General features: G+C 38.8%; 1 protein-coding gene across 1 annotated transcript in view; it reads left to right on the forward strand.

The window, feature by feature from the left end:
* LOC139739780 (attractin-like protein 1) overlaps positions 1–26,429 on the forward strand; it is a 113,860-nt gene that overhangs the window by 23,953 nt on the left and 63,478 nt on the right. Inside the window, exon 4 of the mRNA XM_071650375.1 lies at positions 24,139–24,261. Coding sequence (XP_071506476.1) covers positions 24,139–24,261 — 123 coding nt within the window. The remainder of the gene's footprint in view (positions 1–24,138; positions 24,262–26,429) is intronic.

Consider the following 26,429-nt stretch of genomic DNA (forward strand, 5'->3'; position numbering starts at 1 on the left):
TATTACTTCCAACCTTTAACAAGTACATGTATATATGGTATAATTTTCCAACGCTGCCAGAGTAGTGGAGAATGGCGAGGGAAATTGGTGGTGACGCGCAAGAGGAGGCTTATTGCTGCCGCTGATTGCGTGATGTGCACAAAGCCGTAATTTGGGCTGAGTCATGGGAAGGAGGGAGTCTGTTATCTCAAATATCAAAACATGATTCGAAGCAAGGTGAGATCCGAGGTGCCAGGCCAGTGGTGTGTCCTTATAGAATGCCTGCAGCTGGCCAAATTTAGTTCATCGATGGCTTCAAAATTGGCTAAAAGATGTCTCCATTATTAACTTGCCAAATAACTGGGAGAAAAACTAGCTGCGTACGCGATGATAATGACATTCCAGGTTTGATTATCTTGCTGTGATATGAAAGGAGCTATTTTGTCCGTGTGTTGCAGAAATGTTCACACATTTACCCGGATGCATTACCCATGCTTTTTATCATTTCGTTACCAAAAAAGAAAAAAAAGAAGGTGGTATATGATGATGTGAATGCAGGTACAGGTACACAATTTTCTATTGTGGCAAAAGAGTGAATAAATATAAAATATAAATTAAAAATATCCAAAAAAAAAATTCGAATCAGATATCTTGCAGACCTTGACCCTCAACATGCCATAGTCATCAGTCCTATGGTGTACTACATTTCAAATGGTCAGTTTGCACTTTTAACCCGTTGAGGACGTACTGATTTTGCTACAACACGCATTTTTCGCAGACACCTGCACGATACTCGGGACTCATCCTCAACGGGGCAATAGGAGACTGATCGTGATCCCAACTAGCGGAGTTGGGATCAGAGGTCAAAGATTAGTTGGGTGCCTTTCAGTGTTACATACTTCATAGCAGATTGCACTTGACTTAGCTGTCTTTCACTTCATTGTTAATGCTTCATCATATATGAATGCCAGAAAAAGAAATTTTTTGTTTGTTTGTTTGTTTTTTTGTCATCTGATGACTTTTGATATGTAATATGGATTTATGTGTGCATTTTAGTTCTGATGCAGATGTGTGTGCAATTTAAAACATGTGCAATTGTAAAAACCTGCATCCGTGTTGGTTTTGTTTTGTTTTGTTTTTTAATTTCGAGATTTGTCTTTCCCTCTAGTGTAGTTGGCTTAAATGTTTAAAGACAAAAACAAAGACAACTTTTGCCAAAATAAAAGCTGTTTTGATCATTCTGGCGTGTGCAAAATATGACAGGCCGAGAATAGGGCGCCAGTTAAAAGGACTATACAGACTGTGCAATCATGGAATGATTATATGTGGAGCCCAAGGGAGGACTACAGCGTGGATTTAAACCATTTTCAATGTCATGTTGAAGAGTTATCTCCACAATTACCCGTAATAGAAATCTTGAGAGTTTCTGTTTTTTTAAGACTGTGTAGCCGACCAACATGTAATCGGGATGGGGAGCATCAAACATGTAGCCAAGGATTGAGCAGCCAGAAGGCCTGACGTTTGATTACAAGCTGGCGAAATCCAAGTAAAACGTAACAATTTTCTGTCATATTTGTCATGGCTCCGAGCGATTTGGTGATTATTGATTGGATAATCAAATCGGAGGCAAGGGTAGCAACATCTCATCCTCTTCGTGGTGAGGGCCCTCTTTTCGTATGTGACTCATCGAAGCCTCCCCTGGAAGATGGCTGCATCGCTACAACGCAATCCTCGTCAATGCCAGGATAGGGTTACTGGTTGTAAAATATGGTGCCATGCACACTGTTGGTTAGTATGCATTGCAAGATTACATTTCATGCTGTGTACAGTACACCAAGTGATTACAGTTCTTGTTCATTCAATGTGTGTCTGCACCTACAATAACTAATGAAATATTCCTGGATGATTTCAATCGTAAATGTATTTGTGAGGATGGCATTTTATGGCAAAAATTTGTAACCAACCTTACCCTCCGACCTTTGTTAATGCAATCAGATTTTGCTTACTTTTTGCTGTCCTTTTTTATTTTCTTATCTTCAAGAAAAATATGCGTTTATTGGTGGATATCACATTGAACAGATCTGTCGTTTCTTCTCTCATGCAATGTATATCCCATTTTAAATGAAACATTTTAAACATTTGGACTTTGGAAAGGATAGAGAATGCTTGATGATCTTGATGATCTTGTAAAATGTTCTAGGTGACTAAAAAGTAATCTTCGGGTGATATTGCTAAAACGAGACAGGATTTGGTCCAACATTAATGTGTCCGATATACACTTTGCAGGATGTAGAATGGGGAGCTGCTTTTGCCACTTACGCGCAATCCTAAATGTATATAAGTTTATTCTCGACAATGTTCTTAGACATATGCTTGCTTATCTGCCAAGTGCTGGAATGTAACCAAGGAGCGTGCCCAACGAGTATGAATTATTGAATTTTATGGCAGGTTATTAAAGTCATAATGAGACAGACTCATCAATAATGCCCTTAGTACATGTCGGCTTTTCCGCACAGACCTCAACAGGATCACTCAAATCCTCGTCACAAACATGTACACGTACATGGAGATTGTGAATTTGTCATGGCTTCCAAAGCACATTCTTTTAATGGTCTCATTGGAATACTTGCCCCTCAGTGACGTTCAGCCTATCAAGACCGTCATTGCTCCCGCTTTTATTGTTCTTATTATCAAGCAGTTTTCACATTGCTGGTATTGAATTTTTAGACTTGGGAAAGGCTGATGAGATGACTTTCTTTTGATGTGGGAAAATGGATAGAAAGATAGGGTGTAGTGATGATAATTTGCATTAAAGTGCAACAATCCCCAAAGCTTTGTTGCAATCTTTTCCTACATTACATACACATTACCAGAATGGAAATAAGTAATGTAATTTTCATACTGCAATGGCCACAAAACATAAATTGTGTATACATGTGAATGGGATACTGTAGTTGTTTAGAAGTTGAAAAGTGAAACAAAATACCTGGTACACATTTCTTCTATTCCTGGGTCAAGTGTTCTGTCAGTGTGCTGTGTCTGTGTGTTCGCTCTTTCGTGATTCACTTGTCACAGACAAGGCTGAGACTAAAATCATTTTGTATCAGCTACAAGAAGCAATGTATATTAGTACATGCTATCGTAGTAATTTCTGCCTATTCTCCTTTGTGAAAACAAACAAAGAGCTTGTATAACATTCGCTTGTTAGACATTTTTCACATTATGAAATTGTATGTCAACAAGGTTGTGAAAATCCCAGAATCCATTCTGCGTCAAACAGTTACACGTACATGCAGTTGTATGTGTACACTGTATACAACTTTCAACTCGTCGGATAATGGAACTCTCAACTGAGTGGATGTCAGTCAGGGCGTTGATGATCCAGAATCCCACTTCATGAGGAGTTCATAATGAAACACTTGATTTTTTAATACATTTCAATCGTAGCGCAACGCTCTGCATTGTGTTGTGAAATGGATACATGCACCAATAATGCTGATTTCCACGGTGATGAGATTGACTGGCTTGTCTGCTTCCTGGGTTACTGTCGCATTATTGAATTCTGCGAAAGGTTAGATGTAACGTGAACCTCCCTGTGTCACACAATCAAGAGTGAGAGTGGCATGGTGCCAGAAAGCTGTATCATTTTGTGATGTGCATTAGGAATCTAATCATTTCACGCTACAAAGTGGGAATCTGGCCTTACCATATAATGTAGCCGAAAGGCTGTTTTGTTACTTCAGAGAAATAGAATGAAAAGATTAATAGCATGTATTCCTTTTTTTTGTTTGTTCTTTTATGTCTAATGTATTATGTCTGTTTTTCTATCTCATGTTACTGTAGTTGTAATCATCCAGGCAAGCATTAGAATCTGCAGGTGATATTATTTGTTTCTTTTGTTTTCCTTTTGCTTTTGTTGACACAGATTCATACTCAGTTTGAGAGAGCTTAGATACTGTGCTCCTATACCCTCCCGTGTTGTTCAACTTATGTTTGTATTGAAGTGAGCGAATATTACTTTTATTTAGAAAACTGGGTACTGTAAAAGTGGATATTTTCGCGTGAGTAATTTTTTGTGCTCTGACGGGTGAGATGAGTTTCGCATGTTTTTAATTCCGCGGAATCAGGACTGTAACTACTGGAACATATGGCATACAAAAATATTCATGTGCTTTTATATTCGTGCTACATAGCTCCTGGTTGCGCAAAATGCGCGAAAATTTCTACTTTTATGTCCAGTATTGTGATCTTTCCTTTGACACTGGCATCTGGTTTGTATTCAACGATCCCAGCGATGACGAACAATGAAATCTTTTAAAGCAATTGGTTATCTGAGAGTTGCCATAGAAATTGCAGTCTGTTTAAGTGGCAGTTTAATACTGATGTGCTGAATTAAGAGAGAGGAACCACATTTGTCAGATGCATTATAACCATTTAAGAAGACAAGTCTCTTCCCATAGATTGGATTATGCCTTTGGTTCATCGATGGACCTTTGTGCCTGTAGATTTTGTAGGCAGTTGTACTCAGGTCCCCAGAGTACATCATCATATAGCTACCTGCCAGAGATTATAAAACAAACCACTCTCAGACACAGTAGCAATTTGTCATGGGTGACCTCAAGATGCAGTGCCAGAATGCTCTGCCTTGTTTATCCTCGCAGTCGCGTACATGAGAAAATGCCATCTCGCAATTGATTAAGCTGTTGCGTGTTGTGGTTGTCTCTCCCTAAACAGAGACGTAACAAATGTACAATATTGTACATGTAGGTCATTTCGGGGTCCACTTCAATAGGAGTGCACATGGCGTTGTACAACGTACAACTCTTGATTGCATTCAGTGCTGATGGACAGGAATTCCAGGTCACGTAATTTGTAGCAGTAGATTGGCAGCATTTTGTGGCAAGTGGAAAATCGTTGTCCAATCCCACAGTAGGTTAGGGTGTGGTATAGCTGTGCTGTACAAGCTTTTCTGAACAAAATTTTTATGTATTAAAAATGAGAGGAGGGTCACATAGCTTTTTGATACCCATGTCATATGACCTCCTTTTGCCACATGTAATTTCTGCCATATCAAAGCTGCTTTTGATTCTCACACAGTAAGAATTAGAAGAAAAAAAGTGATAGATAATGCTAAATGAAAAGTACTTCAGTTCCTTATCCAAACTAGAAAGTGTTTTTGTCGTGTTAGCTAGGTATGATCGATATCGGAAGCTGTCATTCTTGATTAACAGTCACAAGTTCCTGTGAAATATTGTGACTTTTGAAATCGGTCACAAATCAGTGTGGGAGACATTATACAGGTCTACAAACCATTCCACAGCACAGGTTGGATCAAGTGCTATGGCCGTTCTTTTACAATCGATGCATGACATGATGTGTCCTGGCAAACTCTCATTGAATATTATGCTGTCTGCCAACATGTGGCATTATTTGAGTAATTGAGTGGTGCTCATTTTGTCCGTGGAGACTCATTGAGTGGGAGACGCTTCACAACATTTGGTGGATCTGCTGTCCAGACTCTTGCCGCGCTATATAAAGTGATCTATGGTAGATTTGGAGTAATTGGATCAACAGCGTGTGTTGTTGCCAAGACAATTTACTTTACCATGCTGGTAAACATAACAAAACACGAACATATAATTTTTTGTGTATCATTTAGGAATCACCATCTTGACTACAAACATGAGAAATGTGTGTGTGTGTGTGTGTGTGTGTGTGTGTGTGTATGTACGGTATGTATGTATGTATGTATGTATGTGTGCATGTAGAAAAGTCAGTGGTCGTACATGAAGGGCTGTTGGGTGGTAATGGCTTGTTTCTCGTTTCACGAAACATCTCCCTATCCTGTGGGTACCCTCATCCAAGGCCAAATGATTGGCGAGTGGCAGAACAGGGCTAAACCCCAAGATGCGAGAGAGTACAGATTGTGTGTGTCACTGACCAGCTTTCAATCTCTCTCAGCATGGAAAGAGGAGCAGCATATTTATAGCTTGTAAAACTAAAGCAACATTCATAACATCTCTTGTTGCTTACACTCACTGGCAAGGTTCAGTTGGAAAGAAAAGCGTCAGCTTTGCTGATGAGTTCAAAGATGTTGAGTTTTCTCCATTTTAGCATGATACAAATTGTGCTTGCATCCTGGAAGTCTAACTAGATTTTTCTGTAAAATTTGAAGAAACATAAAATTCGAAAATTATTTTAGAAGAAAAGGTTCTGAATGTACACTGTATCTTGAGAAGAGTCCCTGAAAAGTGTTTCTTTCCGGAAAATCTTAATTTTTCATGGACAAGAACACTTGTATGTTACAGGTTTTAGTTGTAACATTAACAAGATGAGCAGTCTGAGGTTCTTCTGGGGGCGCTGTGGCATAGTGGATAAGACTCCTGACTCCCGATCGGAGGACCCGAGTTTGATTCCTGCCCACCGCTTATGTCCTTGGACAAGATGTTTTTACCCACACGTCCCTCTTGACCCAGGAGTATGGGTACTTGGCAACGCTAGGGTAATAATGATAGGGCCCTCTGGTAGAGCAGTGGCAACATTGAAGAGGCTACTCTGGATAGATAAGACATGATTATTATTATTATTATATCACAAGGAAGTGCAACTGGTATTTGATACCCGTGAGTAGACAGGTGTTGTTATGGCTATTTTTTTCTTGTCCATAATGCTTAGATCAAATACTGTATATGCTGAATATTTCGCGAGGTATTTATTTTTGCGAATTTCGCGAGTCGGCTGCTATTCGCGAAATTAAAAACACGCGAAAATATTGACTCTAATGCAGATATGAATGTGACGTACGCATTATACATTTCTCCGTTCAGTACAGGACTCAACGATCGCGAATTCAACCTCTCGCGAAATTGTCGGGAAGTCCCGATTCGCGAAAATTTAGACTCGCGAAATATATGGCGTATACAGTAGTATCCATTTTGGGGTGTTTTTTCTCTCTCTCTCTTGCAAGGGCAGTTATACATTATCAATTATTGTAAACCCAGACAAGCAGAATGGTAGCAGTTTTGCCAAACTGGAACCTAAAATAAATGACTAAGGAACTTTCAAATTCCACATATTTCAAGAAACAATGAAAGTATTAGCAAGCATAGTACAAATGAGATCAGGTGATGATCTCAGAGCCTGACAAGTCTCCCATGAACCTATGCAAATCTTTATTTAATACTTTTTAATGAGAAAAACAACCTGCGCACATTTTTATTTATTACTTTTTTTAATAAGAAAAACATGTTTTTTGTGCAGCAAACTTTTGTTGTTTGCAATAAGGCGCACCTGGTAAAGTAGGGACGGCGAGCGACGCGGTGCGACGCTTCTGCAAATTTCTTTCAATTTCCGACGTCAAAGGACACCCAGCGACGGTTAGCGACGGCGTACAGTCACTAGTTTAGACTGCGTGTCGGCGGGCGCCGCCGAGCGTCGCAAAGCGTCGGCTAACTCCCAAGTATACTTGTAAAAGACGAGCCCTCACAAGTGGACCGTTGCATGTACGAAAAGGAGCTTACCTGGTGGCCGTCTCGCTGCGTCCGCGAAATAAGCTCCTTCCCTCTACCCTCCCGATGCGTCCCGATGCGTCTCGAGGCGTCCCTCGTTGAATGGCGACTATTGTTTCGTAATGAATAGAAAACTAAAGTGCTACTACTAGTGCTAAGCGGAGAAGCCATCGGCAATCCAGGATTTGGGGCCACGCACTGTTTTGACATGAAAATTACACTTACTGATACATGTGCAAAATAATTAATGTATTTTAGGTTACAGAAATGAATTGTGACATGATTCAACTCCTCAGCAATGCAACTGCGAACCAAATTCGGCAATTAGTATTGAGGAGGAAATGCCATAAATATACTATTGCTTGATGCTTTAAAAAATCGCGAGTTTACCGTTTAATTCGCGCTACTCATACGAATCTCCGATACGCGTGCGTGTACGTAGTGCAGCGTCCGAGTATACTTGGGCACACAATCTGCGCCCTGGGCTTGAGATGAAATTTTATGAAGCACAGCTGTGACTTGTGAGAGCTAAAACATCAAATGCAAGTCCCCGCACCGTACGTAAATTTTCATTTAAACGCAAGGAAGTTCATTGCTAAAAGGAAGCGTGATTCCGTATAGGCAAATATCGAACGCAACCTTCGCTAATCAAATGGAATAGAAAGTGCTACATATTACTAGCAGACGAAGCGGAGAAGCCATCAGCAATAGAACAGGGTTTGGGGCTACGCACTGTTTTGACCTGAAAATTACACTTACTGATTTTCTAGCTTACAGAAATGAAGTCTGACATGATTCAGCTCCTCAGCAGTGCAGTTTCGAACCAAATTCGGCATTAAGTATGAAGGTAGAATTGCTGCCCGATGCTTACAAAAATCGCGAATTTACTGTTTCGCGCTACTCGTTCGCTACAACTCCCGATATCGTTCCGAAAATCCCCGATACGCATAAAGTATTGTGTTATAATATAGCGTGTGGTATAGTGCACATAATCTAAGCACTGAGCTTGGGAAATTTCAGTAGTTGTGAGAGGTAAAGCATCAACACATGCAAGTTCCCGCCCGAGAGCGACAAGCAAGTTCATTGCTAAGCGGACGCTCGATTTCGTAGGGAAAATATCGAACGCAACCTTGACGAATCCAATGCCAATTTGCGTTTGTTTATAATTCAACGCACAGTTTCAGGCAAAACTGTATTACTTATTTGCAGTTGCAAGTCAAATCTCTCACAGGGCCAGCGAGCCCTGTCAGTCCTGACAACTTTTTAGGCACGACGGACATCCACTCGTTGGTATCTATTCCAGAATGCGTTCGGAATACCAAGGGTGCGTTTATAAGATTTTGCGGGCCTAGAATCACTGTTTTGAAACACTGTTTTGAAACACTGATTCAAATCACACTTTCGTCAGGAGAGCGTTTATAAGATTTTTTCTCCGAGCGTGTTGGGGCTCTCGCTCAGACTGTGCCATTGCGCAATTCATCTGCGCAGTTTTTTCCTCGGCAAAAGGTCAAACAGGGTGCGCGCAAGGCATTGTGACGTCACATAAACAGTGTTTGCGATCGCGGTTGCGTTTATAAGATTTTTGAAACACTGATTCTACAGAAACACTGTTTGTAAACGCACTATTTTGTGCGTTTACAAACAGTGTTTCAAAACACTGTTTCAAATCACGGCGAGCGTTTATAAGATTTTTTTTCGAGCTAGAATCACTGTTTGGCCAGAAACAGTGTTTCAAAACAATGTTTCTGGCCAGAAGAAAAATCTTATAAACGCACCCTTAGTACCTTTTATCTCAGTGGCATGCACTCGAGAATGCGCGCATTCTATACCCATTCCGGCCGTCGCCTGGGAATGCTCAGCTTAACAGGGCCTAGAAATAAGCCGGGCATTCCGGAATGAAACTGAGAATGCATCAACAATAAGGGTGACTTTGTCTAATCTCTCTATTGTCTGTTAAAACCTAACGGTAACACTACCAACAGGATTAATTTACCAGGGTTCACAACCTTTGTCTTCTAGCATGCATTCCATCAGCCCCACGCTTTCACCAATGAGGTGCATTTTGTATACGTACAGCCGCTACTAGCTCACCGTTTTGCTTCCTTCGCTAGCTCTCAACGATCGAACATGTGGCTGGATCTCTAGCTGGCCTGGTATTGCGAAGGTACCAAGGTAGTCTTTATACAGGCATGCTAGATTTCGAATTTTCTATCAAAGGACATTTAATTCAGTTTTCGCCGAGAAGGAATAAATCAATCCTTTTGCATGGCTACGTGAACATTTATGATATCAGGGAGGTGAGGTCTGTTCGCTATATGCTTTTTTTTTAGGCGAAAAGAAAGACAAAACAGTATCATATGACGTTTACAGGAACTCAAAAGGGGCTTTTACTCAAGACTAGTGCTAGAGACATGTCCCTGGCTCACTCCCACTCCCAGGCCAGACTGTCTAATTGATATCTACACGTGGTTTACAACAAGGGTGGGGTGTGAAGGAATGCATACGCGCATTCCTTTGCTGGCAGGCAACACTAAACTTATTGATTGATCCACTCTGCTTTCATGGAAATTTCCACAAGCTTGGCATGGCTGGGGCATAGGTATCATTCCCATTTATTCAGCTAGCACATGTTCCTTTGTTTGTTTGTTTTAGTTTTAGTTTAGTTTAGTTTTTGTTTTTGTATTGTACCGAACTTCTTCTTTGTCGGGTGGGCTGGGGAGAGGAAAGATCAAAGTGAGCTGAGAGGGAATGAGACAGGGAGAGGGGAATCAAAAGGAGGAATCGTCTGCTGAGCATGTTGTCTCCTATACTTTTGCACAGTTCCATAAATTGTCCTCAAATGCCGATCATGTGAAATTAACCGGATTTGGATCAAACAGAATTGAACTGATATGAATAATAATATGAAAATCAGTGCTGTTGCTACAATACAAACGCATTCTACGTCACTACGAATGATTACAAGTTACTGATCTTATACTGCAGGACCTATAATGTATTACAAAGCGTTTTTAAAGCGACAGGGCTGTTATGAAATTACAGACCAGCGTGGCTAACGAGCTACCCTCACAACCATGAAGCAAACGGGCAAATTACAGATAGGAAAATTATTCGACATGTATTCTAGCATGTTCCGGAGCTGCATGTTATTGCTATTTACTTTCGAACGTAAAAGCAAACATGTGACATTTATTTTATCGTCGTACGGAGTTGAATATTATCGTTATTAATTTCCGAAAGTTAAAGGAAATATTCCACATTTATTTTAGCATCTTCCGGGGCCGAATGTTATTGCTATTTACTTTCGAACATAAAAGCAAACATCCGGCATTTATTTTACCATCGTCCGGAGTGGAATATCATTATTATTCATTTCCCAGCGTCAAAGCAAACGTGCGATATTTATTTCAGCATCTTCCACAGCCGAATGATACCCTTATTCATTTCCCAACGCAAAACCAAATACTCGACATTAATTTTAGCACCGTACGGAGCTGAATCTTACTGTTATTCATTTCCAAAAAGTATAAGAAAACATCCGACATTTATTTTAGTATCATACAAAGTCAAATATTACCGTTATTTATATCCCAAAATTAAAAACAAATATCCGACATCTATTTTAGCATCTTTCGGCGGTAAATGTTATTGCTACAGATTCGAACATAAAAGCAAACATCAGATATTTATTTCATCGTCGTACGGAGTTGAATTTTATTGTTATTCATTTCCGAACGTCAAAGGGATCATTCGACATTTATTTTAGCATCTTCCGGAGCTGACTGTTATTGCTATTTACTTTCGAACGTAAAAGCAAACATGCGACATTTATTTCAGCATCTACCAGAGCCGAATGTTATCTTTATTCATTTCCGAACGCAAAATCAGATATCTGACATAAATTTTAGCACCTTAGGAAGCTAAATCTTACTGTAGTCATTTCCAGAAGTATAAGCAAACACCCGATATTAATTTTAGTATCATAAAGTCGAATATTACCGTTATTCATTTCTCGAAAATAAAAACAAAATATCCGACATTTATTTTAGCATCTTATGGAGTCGATTGTTAGCGCTGTTCATTTCCAAAAGTATAAAGGCAAACATCCGACTTTTCTTGGTGGCCCGATCGGTCCACCAAAATCTTCATACAGTTTGTATATGAAATTCTGGTGCCCGACGTGCGTTTTTTGATGGCCCCGGGCCACCGCTAGTATCGAGACCTGACGGTATACCTGGTAGGTACCTCCTAGCAACAGGGTTGGCGTCTCAATCTGGCAAGAAAAAATACGAATGTATCGAACTGCGGTACGAAACGCAATTTTAGGCGACGAGTATTATATCGTAAAAAAACAAAATAACCAACATACCAATACAGAAAATCGAATAAAAACAAAATCTCTGTGTTAGAAATCAGTTTCCAGAGACACTTTCACTCATTTTTTTTTTTTCACACTGAAACACAACGTGTATAATGGCGCGACTTTTCTTTCTCACAACGCAACAGGGCGGCGTGTAGTTCTTTTGAAGGTCAAAGACAATAGTAGAGGTGCACGAGGCCGCTATCATTCTTCGTGAATGAATGGTTTCAGTATAACGCGTCTGCATTCTCGGACGCATTCCGGACGCCTTGAATAGAGGATTTTATAATCCCCATTCTCGGAATACGACGGAATGCCTCTATTCACAAGGCTGAGGGGAGTAACAATAGGGCATTCTCAGTGCAGGCAGAATGCGTGGACCGCGGGAATGAAGTAGAGTATGCCTGCATGCCGGACGCATTCTGGATTACCAGCGACTGGATGTCCGTCGCCACAGCATACACACATCACATTTTATTTTGCTTTCTGCTTAAATGTGCGTCATCATGCGTCCCGAGGAGTCCCTCTCTGAATGGCGACTGCTGTTTTTTAATGAATAGAAAGCGCTAAACTGTACTGGCAAACAAAGAAGAGAAGATTAATCATTATCTTACAATGTCTTAATGAAGCGTAAAGTTACTCTAAATACTACGGATTTGGAAGTAAAACGTGATTCGTTTTCTTCTCTTAAATGCGTTCTTTGAGACCTTCAGCAAATTGTGATAGTCCCTTACGTGCTACTAAGTAGGTTATAGCTCGTTATTCCGAAGGTTCGTTATTCCCGAATTTCATTTTCGGATTAACGAATCTCCGGAATAACGCCACAAATGTTCGGATTAACGAACGTCTAGATATAGGGAATTTGCGTATTTCGGATCAACGAACCTTCGGAATAACGAACCTTCAGAATAGCGAACCTTCTGAATTTTGAATTGATTTGATTTGATTCATTTCATTCTCATTTTCATTTTTTTCTTTCATTCCACAAAACATAACACAAAGTAAATCTCAAATTCAATCATAAGCATAATTATATACATTACAAAGTATAACAATCAATGGTAATCAACAAACTTGCAAAGATATGCACACATACTGGAATTACAAAGTTATGTTTGAAGGATAAAAAAATGAGAACTGAGGGGTCCACTAAAAAGCATTGCTTGTAGATTGTGGACCACTCTAAAAATATCTTCAAAAATACTTGTTGTAAGTACAAGTACATGTACATAATACAGAAATAAGACAAAATGAAACAAAGAACAGAGACACAACAACATGGCATGACTAAACTGAGGGGGATACGATTGAAAGGAATACCCTTAGCAAAAAAAAAAAACAAACACACACACACACACACACACATTTAAGGGAAGAAGGGAAAGAAAGAAATAAAGAGAGTGCCTGCACGCTGGACAGAGAAACGGAAAAGGGGATTGTGGAAGTATTTCGGACAGCTGGTGACTGCACGCAGCTGTGGAAAAGTTAAGGATATAAAATGCCGAATTTCTTTATACACTTGTACTTTATAATGCCATTCTTTACTTTATAATGAATAACGAACAGCACCCACTAAGTACAGTTGTATTTAGTGGCAAGTATAGATACGAGGCCGATTGTAGTCATCATCATGAAGCATACTAACGTAGTATTTAATCTTCCAGCGCGCGTTGGTGCGTTGTTTGTAATTCTTGGTAAAACCATTGTTTTCAAAGAGAGAACATCATCTTGCTGATATAGATCTGCTCTACAAAGCTGTCACATTCATGACAGCAGTTTTAAATTCTGCATTAAACCTATGTCATTAAACTTTTCGTCTAAATTTCGTCTTTATATACACACTGATTAAATACGAAAAGGTTTAAAATGTTCATCAAAGAAGGGGGTCTGGACATTCACATGTTGGCATCAGTGACTGTTCATTCATCACGATTTATTTTTCTCTGTCCATTCACGAATCAACAGTATCATCATTCATCTAGTATTAAGACAAAAAAGTAATGTATATAGATAGGGAACATAACTGCATCACCAATAAAATGTTATTATCGATGTGTATCACAACATACCTTGGTACCAGCGCTCACACTCGTGTTCATTCGTTTGTTTTGGTTTTCATAAAATTCATTCTTTCCTATCTTGGTGGTACCTTATAAGCAGCCGTTGGGTTTGCAATTCCCTCGTCGATTGAACGTCGACGGACTCTTCGATAATTTTCAGCGTCGATTACTAACTTACCTTAACACCCACAGACACGCACGACAGCTTTCAAAGTCCCTTGGCTGTAAACTTGGAGAGGTGCTCAAATGGACTGTTATCTCGGTGTCGTAACATGCCGAAACACAAATTCCCTATGCCTAGAGGTTCGTTAATCCGAAAATGAAAAAGGGTCTGTTAATCGGAACATTTTGTGGCGTTATTTCGAAGTTTCGTTATTTCGAAGGTTCGTTCATTCGAAAATTAAATAAGGTTCGACCGCATACAATCCGTTCGTGTTTTTCCCCTTATTTTTTTTTCCTTTGCTGGTAATGAACATTTAGTTTTAACTTAACGAAGGTGAGGTGTATGTATTTTTCCCATCATTCATGGGAAGAGAAGAAGAGTGAAAGAGGGAGAAATGAAATCAGACGGAGGACACGTAGCTCAACAAGCTGTCTTTTACACCAGCATCAGTAATATCATTACCATCACTCAGATCATTTGGCCCTTTTCGTATCAAAATTAGGAACACGACCACCATCATCACTCGAGATAACACTTAAGCAAACTAATCACAAAGTACCAACAACCTCTCAGACAACAACACAAACACTACAAAATATCACACAGCACACCGAAGAGGCTGGGATCGAACTTCCTTCGAAATATGCAGTACTACAGCAAATTGGAGAAATCGCCGTTACGAAAATACATGTGCAGTAACCGAGACGGGTGCTGTTCGTTATTCCGAAGGTTCGTTATTCCGAAGGGTCGTTAATCAGACGCAGACACGCAAATTCCCTATACCTAGAGGTTCGTTAATCCGAAAATGAAAAAGGTTCGTTAATCCGAAAGTTTGTGGCGTTATTCCGAAGGTTCGTTACTCCGAAGATTGGTTAATCCGAATCTGAAATTCGGAACAATGAACCTTCGGAATAACAAATCTTAGGAATAAAGAGCCTTCGGAATAACGAACCTTCGGAATAACGAGCTGTAACCAGAGAGACACCTGAAAGAATTTTTACATACCGGTACTTCGAAACAAAGGGAACGAATAAAGTGACATTAAACAAAAGAAATCGTACCAAACGAGGTATGAGAAACAGAGGAAATAAAACAATGAGTAAAGGCCCTCGCCGAAGTTTGCAGCAGCGAACACCACGCGAAAATTATACAAAGTCAACACGTGGCAACTCGCTATGACGAGATCTTGAGACAGACATATTTTGTTCTTTGTAATCTTTATCAGTACACAATAAACAATACAACACAGAAAATGAATTCGTTGGGACCGGAGAAATTAGTTTGTTATATCGGGTATTATTTTGTTACATCAGGATCTCCTATGCCTAATCGAGTTTCCACGGGACACTGGAAACAAAGTTCGAACGCTTTTTCACATGCACAAAATACATGCAAGAACAATTATCGCAGGAGCAAATGTGTTATCATCCAGTTCATTCCCAAAAATCTTCTTTTTTTTCAATCACAAAATAATTGTCCCGAAACGAGAGAGTGCCACAGAACTTCTTTAGAGTTCTGTGGAGAGTGCCCGTCACCTTCTTCTGAGGGAATTGCTAGTAAGCCTGACCAGACGCAGTGCAATTCTATGCAGCGACAAGGGCTGGGTAGTTAGTGAATGAGTTGCCTCCTAATCCGTCTTTTGTTCGCACGAGGCGTGGCGTGGACATTCTGTTTTGAAATCGGCAAGCCGTAATTGTCTCTGATCAAAGTTACTCTGTACACTGTACTTGAAAGTCTGTGGTGTAGGGGGTCACTGAGACACCTTCCTTGCAAGACACAGTGCGATGCGTAAAAAAAAGACAGATTAGTGCTTGTTCATTAATTTTCTACGCCACCACGCCAATGTGCTGAATACGCATTGTATCACGTTATGTGCACCATCTTGTTGATGAACCCTATGAATTTGTTTATCAAATCGTTGCTGACCGTAAAAGAGAGGTGGAAAATATAAGTCACGAACTGCCAGCCTCATGACAGAAATGTACCGAGCAAGCAAACAAGCAAGCACCAGTGAATGCCGTTTACAAACGCAAAAACTTGAACTGTTAATAGCAAAATCGACTGAAATCGTGTTTAGACTAAGTAAGAAGCTAAAGGGCCTACTCGTACATTAATATTGCAGAGATCAGTTACTGAGGATGATTTAACAGAAAGAAAACTCGCCTTTTAAAATGCAAGGTAAAACTCGCTCCACATCACAATAGGGCAACGAGTAAGTTCAGATGTACATGTTTGTTGATTTACAGATCAGCAGTTGCGATCTTAACAAATTTAATTTGTAGAGGGAGACAAAGTGAAAAAACTCGCATCTGAACCTTCACCCCTCTGAATATCTTTCTTTCAATGCAAAATGTTTTGGGTATATTCAGTTATTGTTTACTATAAAACATAGTCATGTGTTATTTACAGGCTTTTTCATGTTATTTATTGGATTCTATACATCTTAACTATTCCAGTTTCTTTCTCCCTGACTGATATCACAAAGTCTGCCATAACGATGTTCGCTAAACAGTTTACGTTCCATACGAAGAAATTATGTCTTTTAAACGAGGAAAAAACAAAAACAAAACAAAAAACAAAAACGAACGAATGTTGATAGCCAAATAACTTCACAGTTCGTAGGTGAAGTTCCTTCAAATTTTCCAAAGTAATACGTTGTTTTGAGCGTGAAATTGTCAGGATTTTGCTGTCTAACCCGGTAGTGGCTGCATCACATACTCGTAGTGAATTTGTGTGGGCAAACGAGGCCTTTCGTATATTTCTGTGAGTAACCAATCCCTTCCTGTACAATTTGTAGTTCAGTAAACATTTAAAATACTCAATTAAGTACACAATAATAAACTGTTCGATATTTCTACTAACGGTCAAAAGAAAGGCTATAATTAGAATCATGATCTTTGCGATGACAACTCATGAGCTAGTTCTTCGATCGATATTTCCAGGCTATTTACACGCGGTTTATTCCAGTGCGCGCATTCTTTCGTCTGGCACCTTGGGTCTGGCACCTGGTTTTGTGGAAATTTTCCACAAGGAGGGGAGAAGGGTGGGGTGTCAAGTTTCTCGTAAATGCCAGAGAGTGCCTACACAATCTCTTTGCTTCAGTTACTGTTGTGTTTTTCCCCTTTGCTGGTAATGAACTTCTAGATTTAACTTTACGAAGGTTGCTAGCACGTGGTTCTTTTTGTTGTGAGGTGTATGTATTTTTTTTTTTTTTTGCACCATTCATGGGCCGGAAGGGAAAGAAGTATGTTCTGCAAGCTGTCTTACACTCGCATTAGTATAACTTATCATCACCATCACTCAGATCACTCAGCCTTTTTCTATAAACATTCAGAAACATGACCAACATCATCATCAATCAAAGATTATTCCTCCCGTCTATATTTCTTTTCTGAATTATCCTCCACTACTCGCTTTAATGATTAACAAAAAATCGTAACTGTTCGTTACTTTGAAAGTTTGCAATTTCCGAAGTCTCGTTATTCGAAAAAAAAAATAAAAGCAACAACAAAACTGTGTTGCTGTTTTGAAGATTCGTCAATTCAAAAACGAAGGAAGGTTTGGTTTTCTAAATGCTGTTAATCCGAAAACAAAACAAATTTTTGACCACATTATTCGTTTTCAGATTAACGAACCGTATTTCCCATTTTCAGATTAACGAACCTTCGGAATGTCACAAAATGTTCGGATTAACAAACCCTACTACACTTTCAGATTACTATAGTAACAAACATGGAATTTGCGTTTTTCGGATACGGAAGAACGAACCATCGGAATATAAGTATATACACCTATCCGGTATCATCATACCTGACTCTTTTTGGAATAATAACCACCACGCAAAGAAATTAACAATGTCAAACTGAGAAACTGATTTCTTGCCTCAAAATTTTCCCTGATGCCGTCTATATATTTCTTTTCTGAATTACCCTTCCCCCTTTCCAGAATACACACATCACGCAAAAAAAAATGAACGATATCAAACTGAGAATTTCACTTACTTGTATTTCTTGCCTCAAGATTTTCACTCCCTTCTATATTTATTTTCTGAATCACCCCCCCATCCCCTAATCGACTGAAAAAAAAATAAACGTAGTTACAGTCATTCCGAAGGCTCGTAAATCCCAAATTGACGAACAAGGGGGGGGGGGGGGGGGGAATCGTTTTTTGAAGAATCGTCGACTCGAAAACGAAACGGGGGTCGATATTAAATCGTTGTTAAACTCAAAAGATAAATGAGTAAATAAACAAATAGATAGATAAATAAATAAATACATAATAAATAAATAAATAAAATTTCGTGCCGGATTAAGAGTGTTCAGACTAAGGCACCTTCGGAATAATCCCACACACTGTTAGTTACTTAAAAGTTGATGCCTATTTAGGTGGTCAAATCTTACGTTTGAAATGAGAAAGTGGGTGCATTTGCAGACATTTTAAAAACATCCGACATTAACGTTTTAGCACAATAAAGAGCCGAAAGTTATCGTTATTCATTTCCGATTGTAAGAGCAATCATGCAACATTTACTAGTATTTTAGCACCTTACGGAGCCGAATGTTACCGTTAATCATTTTCAAATGTAAAAGCAAACTACCGACATTCATTTTAGCATCTTAGGGAGCTGAATGTTATCCTTATTCATTTCCGAACGTGAAAGCAAACATCCGCTATCTATTTCAGCATCTAACTGAGCCGATTGATACAGTTAGTCATTTCCAAAATTAATGTAAAAGCAACAATCTCTTACTGTTTTAGCATCGTACGGAGCAGAATATTACTGATATTCATTTCCAAATTTAAAAGCAAACATCCGACATTTATTTATCATACGGAGCCGAATGTTATATGCTGCTGTCCACTTCCGAAAGTGAAATGAATCATCTGACAATATTATTTTAGCATCGTACGGAGCCGAAAAGTAGGGCCTACTGTTGTTCATTTTTAACGTCAAGGCAGATATCAGACATTTACTTTCCCATCAAACGCAGCTGAATGTTACTGTTATTCATTTCGAGATGTAAAAGCAAATATCCAACATTTATTTTAGCATCGTATGGAGCAGAATGTTACTTCTATTCACTTCCGAACGTAAAAGCAATCATCTGACATTTATTTCAGCATCTTCCGGAGCCGAATGTCATTGCTATTTACTTTCGAAAGTATAAGCAAACATCCGACATTCATTTGATCATAGTACGGAATTGAATATTATTGTTATTCATTTCCGAACGTCAAAGGGATCATTCGACATTTATTTTAGCATCTTCCGGAGCTGAATGTTATTGATATTTGTTTTCGAACATTAAAGCAAACATCCGGCATTTATTTCACCATCACACGGCGTTGAATATTATTGGTATTCATTTCCAAACGTCAAAGGGATCGTTCAACATTTACTTTAGCATCTTCCAAAGCTGAATGTTATCGCTAATTTACTTTCGAACGTTAAATTAAACATCCAGCATTTATAGCATCTTCCGGAGCTGAATGTTATTGCTATTTACTTTCAAACATAAAAGTAAACATCAGACAGTTATTTTATCATCGTATACGGAGTTGAATATAATTGTTATTCATTTCCGAACGTCAAAGCAAACATCAAACATCAATTTTAATGAATCAATGTTACTGTTATTCATTTCGAAATTTAAAAAGCAGACATCCGACAATCATTTTAGCATCGTATGCATCGAAAGTATCGAAAGTAAAAGCAAACATGCGGCGTTTATTTATTATCATCGTACGGAGTTGAATATTATTGTTAATCATTTCCGAAAGTCAAAGCAAACATTCGACATTTATTTCAGCATCTTCCGGAGCAAAATGTTATCCTTATGCATTTCCGATCGCAAAATCAAATATCTGACATCAATTTTAGCACCGTATGGAGCTGAATCTTACCGTTATTCATTTCCAAAAGTATAAACAAACATCCGACATTTATTTTAGTATCATACGAAATTACCATTATTCATTTCCAAAATTACAATGAAACACCTGACATTAATTTTAGCATCTTGCGGAGCCGATTGTTGCCGCTGTTCATTTCCAAAAGTAAAGGCAAACATTCTGACTTTTTCCTACGGGAGAAATAGGACGACTTCGTAATACACTGTATTTAGTTCTTGAGTCACTTGACAGCTATAAAAAAAGATCTCACCTCATGCATGCAAAATTTTACATGTATGGAGCTGCCTAATTAAGGCATACATTCGCGTTTAAGTGTAGACCTACATGTGTTTTCATAAACCCTCTTCGATCGCTACTTTCAAAGTGTTCCCCGTTCAGTGAGATCACACCCCATAATTACGTTTTGAACTCGTGGGTTGTTACAACGCCGTCATTACCGACCGCGAATTTAAACACACGCGAAAAAGTCGGCACCGATGGAAACCGCGAAAGTTTCTGTACGCGAAAGAAACCACTTTTACAGTAGCCAAACGAAACGCAAATCAACTCATAACCAATGTTGAGACAAAGGAAAGCGTCGGGACACGTCGCTCATCGTCGGGCTATCACGAACATCATTTGTAATCTGGAGAGGCGCGTCTGGACACGTCGCTCGCTATTCAATTTGAGCACTGGCCGTGACCATTCAGAAATCTCGCTACATCTCAAGCGCCATGTCCCGAAACGTCGGCGCTATTAAAACGAACACTTGCGTGAGCGGAGGTCACGCAACATAGAAAAAATCAACAGCTTCTTTCGAGGGTGTCGGCAAGTGTCAGCAAGCGTCGGCAAGCGTCGCGGTATCATCAAAATGATGGCGCGTACTGCTTTGACCGACGCTTAGCGACGGAGTGAAAACATACTGCGACGCACTTCATTGTTCTCGCAATATGTCCCCGTCGCTGAGTGTCGCTCTCCGTCGCTCGCAGTCCCTAGTTTACCAGGTGCGCCTAACCTGCCAATGACGACTTGGTAAGAAATGGCTGTAGTTTGTGTAATCATTGACCACAAACATTTATTTTATGATGTTTTTTGCCCTTTAGAAACCAATGGGAGGGTTGTCGGTTGATGCTATCATCGCATTGTAATATGTACATTGTACATGTAGTTGCAATTTATATCACTATCATAAAGCAAAAACATGAGGAACTTTAAAATTCCATCACTTTAACACTTATTGTGAGATCGATAGCGTTAAAACATGTACTGTTCTGTTTTAATCGGAGTCAACTTTAACATTGTGTAGACTTGCACTTCATATCGTGCCCTTGCTGCTGTTGCCATCATACGCTCAAATTTCATGGCTGCTGAAGAAGATTCATCCCCAACGATGTCGCTTCACATTGCACATTTCAAAGCACTATTTTTTTTTTCCATCTGACATCAGGTGGTGTTATCCAAAATTTGACAAGCGTGATAATGATACCCATTGCTCTCAGCAGTGAGGTGTGGGCTGTGCGACCTCTGCTGAGATAAATTAGATTGATGATCCTTCCCATGTTAGGCAGTTGCCATGCTGTTCATTTATTAATGGCAAGATCTTTCTCATCTTTACTGCACTACAGGTTTTGCTGGCTTTTTCTGCAGCAGCTTCACATCGTTATTGTTATTGCCTTTTTCAGAGGTTGATGGTGATATGACTGGCGGCCAGCATTGACTAAAGTCTTTGCTGCTTGTTTGTACTTTGATACAAACAGTTCACCCACTTTTAAGATGAAAATTCAAGCTGTCCTTACTACTATACATTATGTATCTCTGCTATAACTTCAGGTTGTCATTTGGTATTATTACAATGTAGTTGTCAAGACAAATGGAATCACCACTGTTTTTTCAGTTGAGAAACACTTTTGCTCAGATTCTTAGACAGTTGACAGGATTATTTTTCTTAAAAGCAAAGAGAAACTGTGTGTTCTGCAATGAATGGTGGATTGTCCTGACAGTGGAATGTGTAGTTGGCAGTAGTATATAAGTTACATACTTCACTCAGACTTTACTGATCAGCAGCTTCTAGACATCAAAATTACGTTTGCTCATACAATGTAAGCTGCTGATTTTTCATGTCTGAAATGAAAAGACAAGCCACACCTGTAAACTTGCCATTTTTCCCATGTCTCACGTGCATAAAAAATGAGTTTTGAATTTTGTACCCTGATAAAGTGATTTAAAAAATAATACCATTGTACAATGTAGGAAAAAAAAGAACATTTCACATTCTGCTGTAATTTTGTACAAGAGAATGTGATGAACAGTTGTTAGCCCATATAACATGATACCTTTTCTTGACATACATTGTATTTTCTGAGCTGAATATTTTCATGCTGTGCAAAAAAATAAGAGTAAAATTGATTGACCTGGGCTTGCCAGAATATGGAGGCACCTTAATTGATTTTTTGAAGCTGATATACACAGCCGCTCAATATTTCCTCCGCATTTCAAGCCCGATCTCGTATATATTTACGAGATTGTTCGAACCGTTTTCCAATTCAATCTCCTGCACATCACATGACGTGTGCCCATACGAGGGGAAACTTGATGGTTTGAAGAGAATTATGGTTGCATACTGAAAGGTGAAAATCAAGGCAGCTTCTCTTGTCTCACTTGTTCACAAGTCCTGCTGTGTTCTGCTTTTTGATGTGTTGAGCCACATAAAGTTCAGTGCAGTAATGTGGAATACACGTAAGTGTCTGTTGACCCCCACATACAAGTGTCTACATTGTAGTTTCAGTTTCAGTTTAGTATATTTTGCACTAAGCATTAAAAATATACAGAGCACACAATAAAACATGAATGTACAAAATGAGATACAAAAAATGAGAAAAATTTATAGGACATACGACATACAAGTAGAAATAATGTGGCGGTATGACTACATACAAAGACAATGCCATTGGTGGGGGAAGCAGCAAGAAAGGAAAAGCCCTAGATTTAAGAAAAAAAAAATGTTATTTAAGTTGACAAAACAGAACAAATCAAACCAATGCAATCATTACAAAAGAAAACTACGGAGGTATGGACGATAACAACACAGAAAACAGCAACAACAAAAATGGTACAATGTATTGCCAGTGCCATTCTGTGAACTAGTCTGTCTTCCGGATATATTGCAACTGTTACTTCTCCTTTTCTTTTTTTGCACTGTTTTTCCTCTCCCCCCCCCCCCAAAAAAAAAAAAAAAAAAAAAAAATGTCTGTTTCTAAGATATATCTGCATTTCCTGAATTGTGTTACTATGTATGAGTCTATTGCATAATAGGTAAAAATGCTGTTATTACCCCAAAATACACCTTTTATCAATCCCTCTGAATACTGCAATGCTGGGTACATGGTTGGCACCCCGGATTTGTAATAGCATTGTGCAGAAGCTTGTAAGGAATATGTACTAATTTACTTTTTTTTTTATTTTTTATTGAGTATACATGGCATTGCAGCAGTTTCTGGAGATGACGGACACATTTTTAGTCTCTGTGTGATGTATGAACAGAAACACCTGTGAATCCGGTTAATTGTGGAATGACACTTTCAACCCTTTTTTATGACCATTAAAATTATTCTTATGTTATGAGTGTCATTTACCAGTAATGTGGGTACAGTATCAAATACAGAAGAAAATGATATGCAGCGAGCTCAAGAATGGCTAATTCATGGCCCATTCAGTGGCACTACCAACCATAGTGATGATTACGATGTCATATTTTTACCATGTTTTGACAGTGAATGAGTACTGTCATCCTGACTGCGGTATTCACTATATGTTTTGTCATAAAATGTGTTAACTAAACGGTTGAAAGGTGATCTTCAGACAGATTAAGACGCTCAGTGTTCTCAATCTGTCTAAAAATCTGAATCAACACAGTTGTTTTCATCTGTTTCCAAGCACAGTGTTGGAAATAGATGAATTGAAAACAATTGTGTTGATTCAGATTTTTAGACAGTGTGGAATTTCAAACAGATACATTAATGCCCAACTTTAAAAGATTCGAACTTGACAAGTAATACAACATACACTGTGTATGTCAGGGAAATTGTAATTTGAAAAATACACTGTATATGTTCATGTATATTGTATATATTTCTTGATTCATCCATTTTCCTTTGTCATTTTTCTTTTGCTGTGCAGTGGTCCTATCAGGCATGGTTTAGTGGACATCAAGCAGGAAATTGTCACAACATCGGGGTTCGCATTTCTCTACTTCTACAGCGATGCAGCCTTCAAACTTGACGGCTTCAACATATCGTACAGGTATGTGAAATTTGCCACTGGCTGTTGTCATGGGAGGTAATCTGCTCGAGTTTCATAAGAATGAAATGGTCCTGCAAGAAGAATCACAGTGTAATGATGATGGACATTGAGATCAATGGCGTGTGACACGCATGACTTTAAAGGACAAGATTGTTGATTATTTTGTCCTTTGCTGCCATTCAGTGAGATGCAACGATACACCACCATATGTGATTGCAGGTGTGTGATGTAGGTACAGTCTTGTGTAAATTTTGGCAGACTTGAAAGTTTATGGGAATGAATAGAGATAATTGGTAAGGGTATTTTGATTTTTAGCAGTAACATTTTAATTCTTGTTCAGCAGTTTTATGGCTCTGCCCCTCAAAAATGCCCAAGTCGTCATTCTGTCATAAACGTTATTATTATTATTGTTATTATTATTATTATCATTGTTGTTGTTGTTGTTGTTGTTGTTGTTGTTATTGTTATTATTATTATTATTATTATTATTGTTATTATTATTATTGATAAATTCTGATTCTGCCCCATCTGTCATATCAAGATTTGCAGTTGAAAAGAAAAGACAAATACTCTTCGTTTTGTAGCATAGGTCTTTACACAAGCAGAAGAGTATTAAATGGCTTTGATGCTTTATCTTTAAGCAGCATATTTATCTGATGAGAGTGAGGCACATAGGAGTGATGCATAAAAAGCTTTTCCCTAAAGGTACGTGTTCACAGGGGGTTATAAAGATGGGAAGTTTGGATGCATGCACTCAGTGATATTATCTGTGGCTGGCTGATAGTAAACATGAGGTCATGTACATTTCAGGTTTTTAATTGACTTCCATACGTACATTTAAGGTTTTTAATTGACTTCAGAGGTCCTGTAGACTGGTGCTGTCAACACCTTTGACACTTTTTTTGAGACAAATTTAGACAACAAATTAGGTGAAAATATAGGACCATTCAATGAATGGTTACCGAGGCAAATGCATCAATTGCATTGTGCTCCTACTTGAATGCACTGGAAGGTACTATCTGACCTACATCATTTTCCTCACCTACATCGTTTTCCTCATGTGGGTACATGGTTCATGAATTAATTCCAGATGTAAAATTCTTTAGTAGAAATTAATTCTTTCAGACAGATTCAGGGACAAAGACTAGTGCATCAAACGGGTTTCAGTATAGTATCAATTTTAAGTCTGTTAAAGGGAAAATTGGACAAATGGTACAGACAAGTAGCCAATGCATGTTATGAAGCGAACACCAAATCTGTTTTTATCAATTGCCTGACAGCAAGGTTTGTTTTCTCAAGGTACGCTCACATGAAGGATAGCTGTCACATGCAGGGTAGTTGTAGGCTGTTTCCGTGCAAAGCTGTATAAACAGGCAAATTTACCATCAGAAAATTTATCTCTGAAGAGACTTCTGAGTTTTTTTAAAGGAAGTGAGAGACATGGGGGTGGGTGAGTTTCAAGTGTTCTTTTCATGTAAACATCTCTGTCCAACAAAAACATAACGCAGCTTGACCTAGAGCTTGTTTCCCCGTTTAGAGTTTCCTGGCCTATTTTATTGTCCTTGGTAGGAATCTACGGCTGTGTTTATCTAATTTGAGAGAGAGAATCATGTTTCCAAACGCATTGGGAATGGTGTTTGCGAACATGGTTTGAAACGCAATTCTTGGGGTGCAGCGTTGGTATCCATCATGCAATCACGATTCGTGTGTTGTCACTGGGCAGCTGCTTTGCGCCATTCGACCCAGGAAGTAAAGGTCAACTGCATGCTACCATATATGTCTCATCATTCACACACCAATAATGGGTAGAAAACACAAGCGGAAACAGCTGGGAGTTGACCTTGAGATGTAAACCTGTTTCAAAACAGTATTGCATTTATCTACTCGCAGAAAGATGATTGTGGTCTCGAACGCGTTTCAAAATGCCCTTTGAATAACGTTTCAAAATGGCATTTCTAAATGTGTTTGAAAACACGGTTGTGTTTAGCTAACCCTGGAAAATGCCTCAAACATGTTTAGGATGGTGATTCTGCCTCAGAAAATTTTTAGATAAATGCACCCTTATTTCAATTAGATTTCCCAGTTCCATCCAAACATCACAGAAATGCATTGTATGTGTGAATGCATTTTAAAAGTGTTTTGAAGACACAAGAAAGGAAGGGTGAAAT

The sequence above is a fragment of the Diadema antillarum genome, unplaced genomic scaffold (genome assembly GCF_040938485.1).
Source record: "Diadema antillarum isolate AM-2024a unplaced genomic scaffold, OU_Dant_1.0 seq00000819_RagTag, whole genome shotgun sequence".
Taxonomy (NCBI): Eukaryota; Metazoa; Echinodermata; class Echinoidea; order Diadematoida; family Diadematidae; genus Diadema; species Diadema antillarum.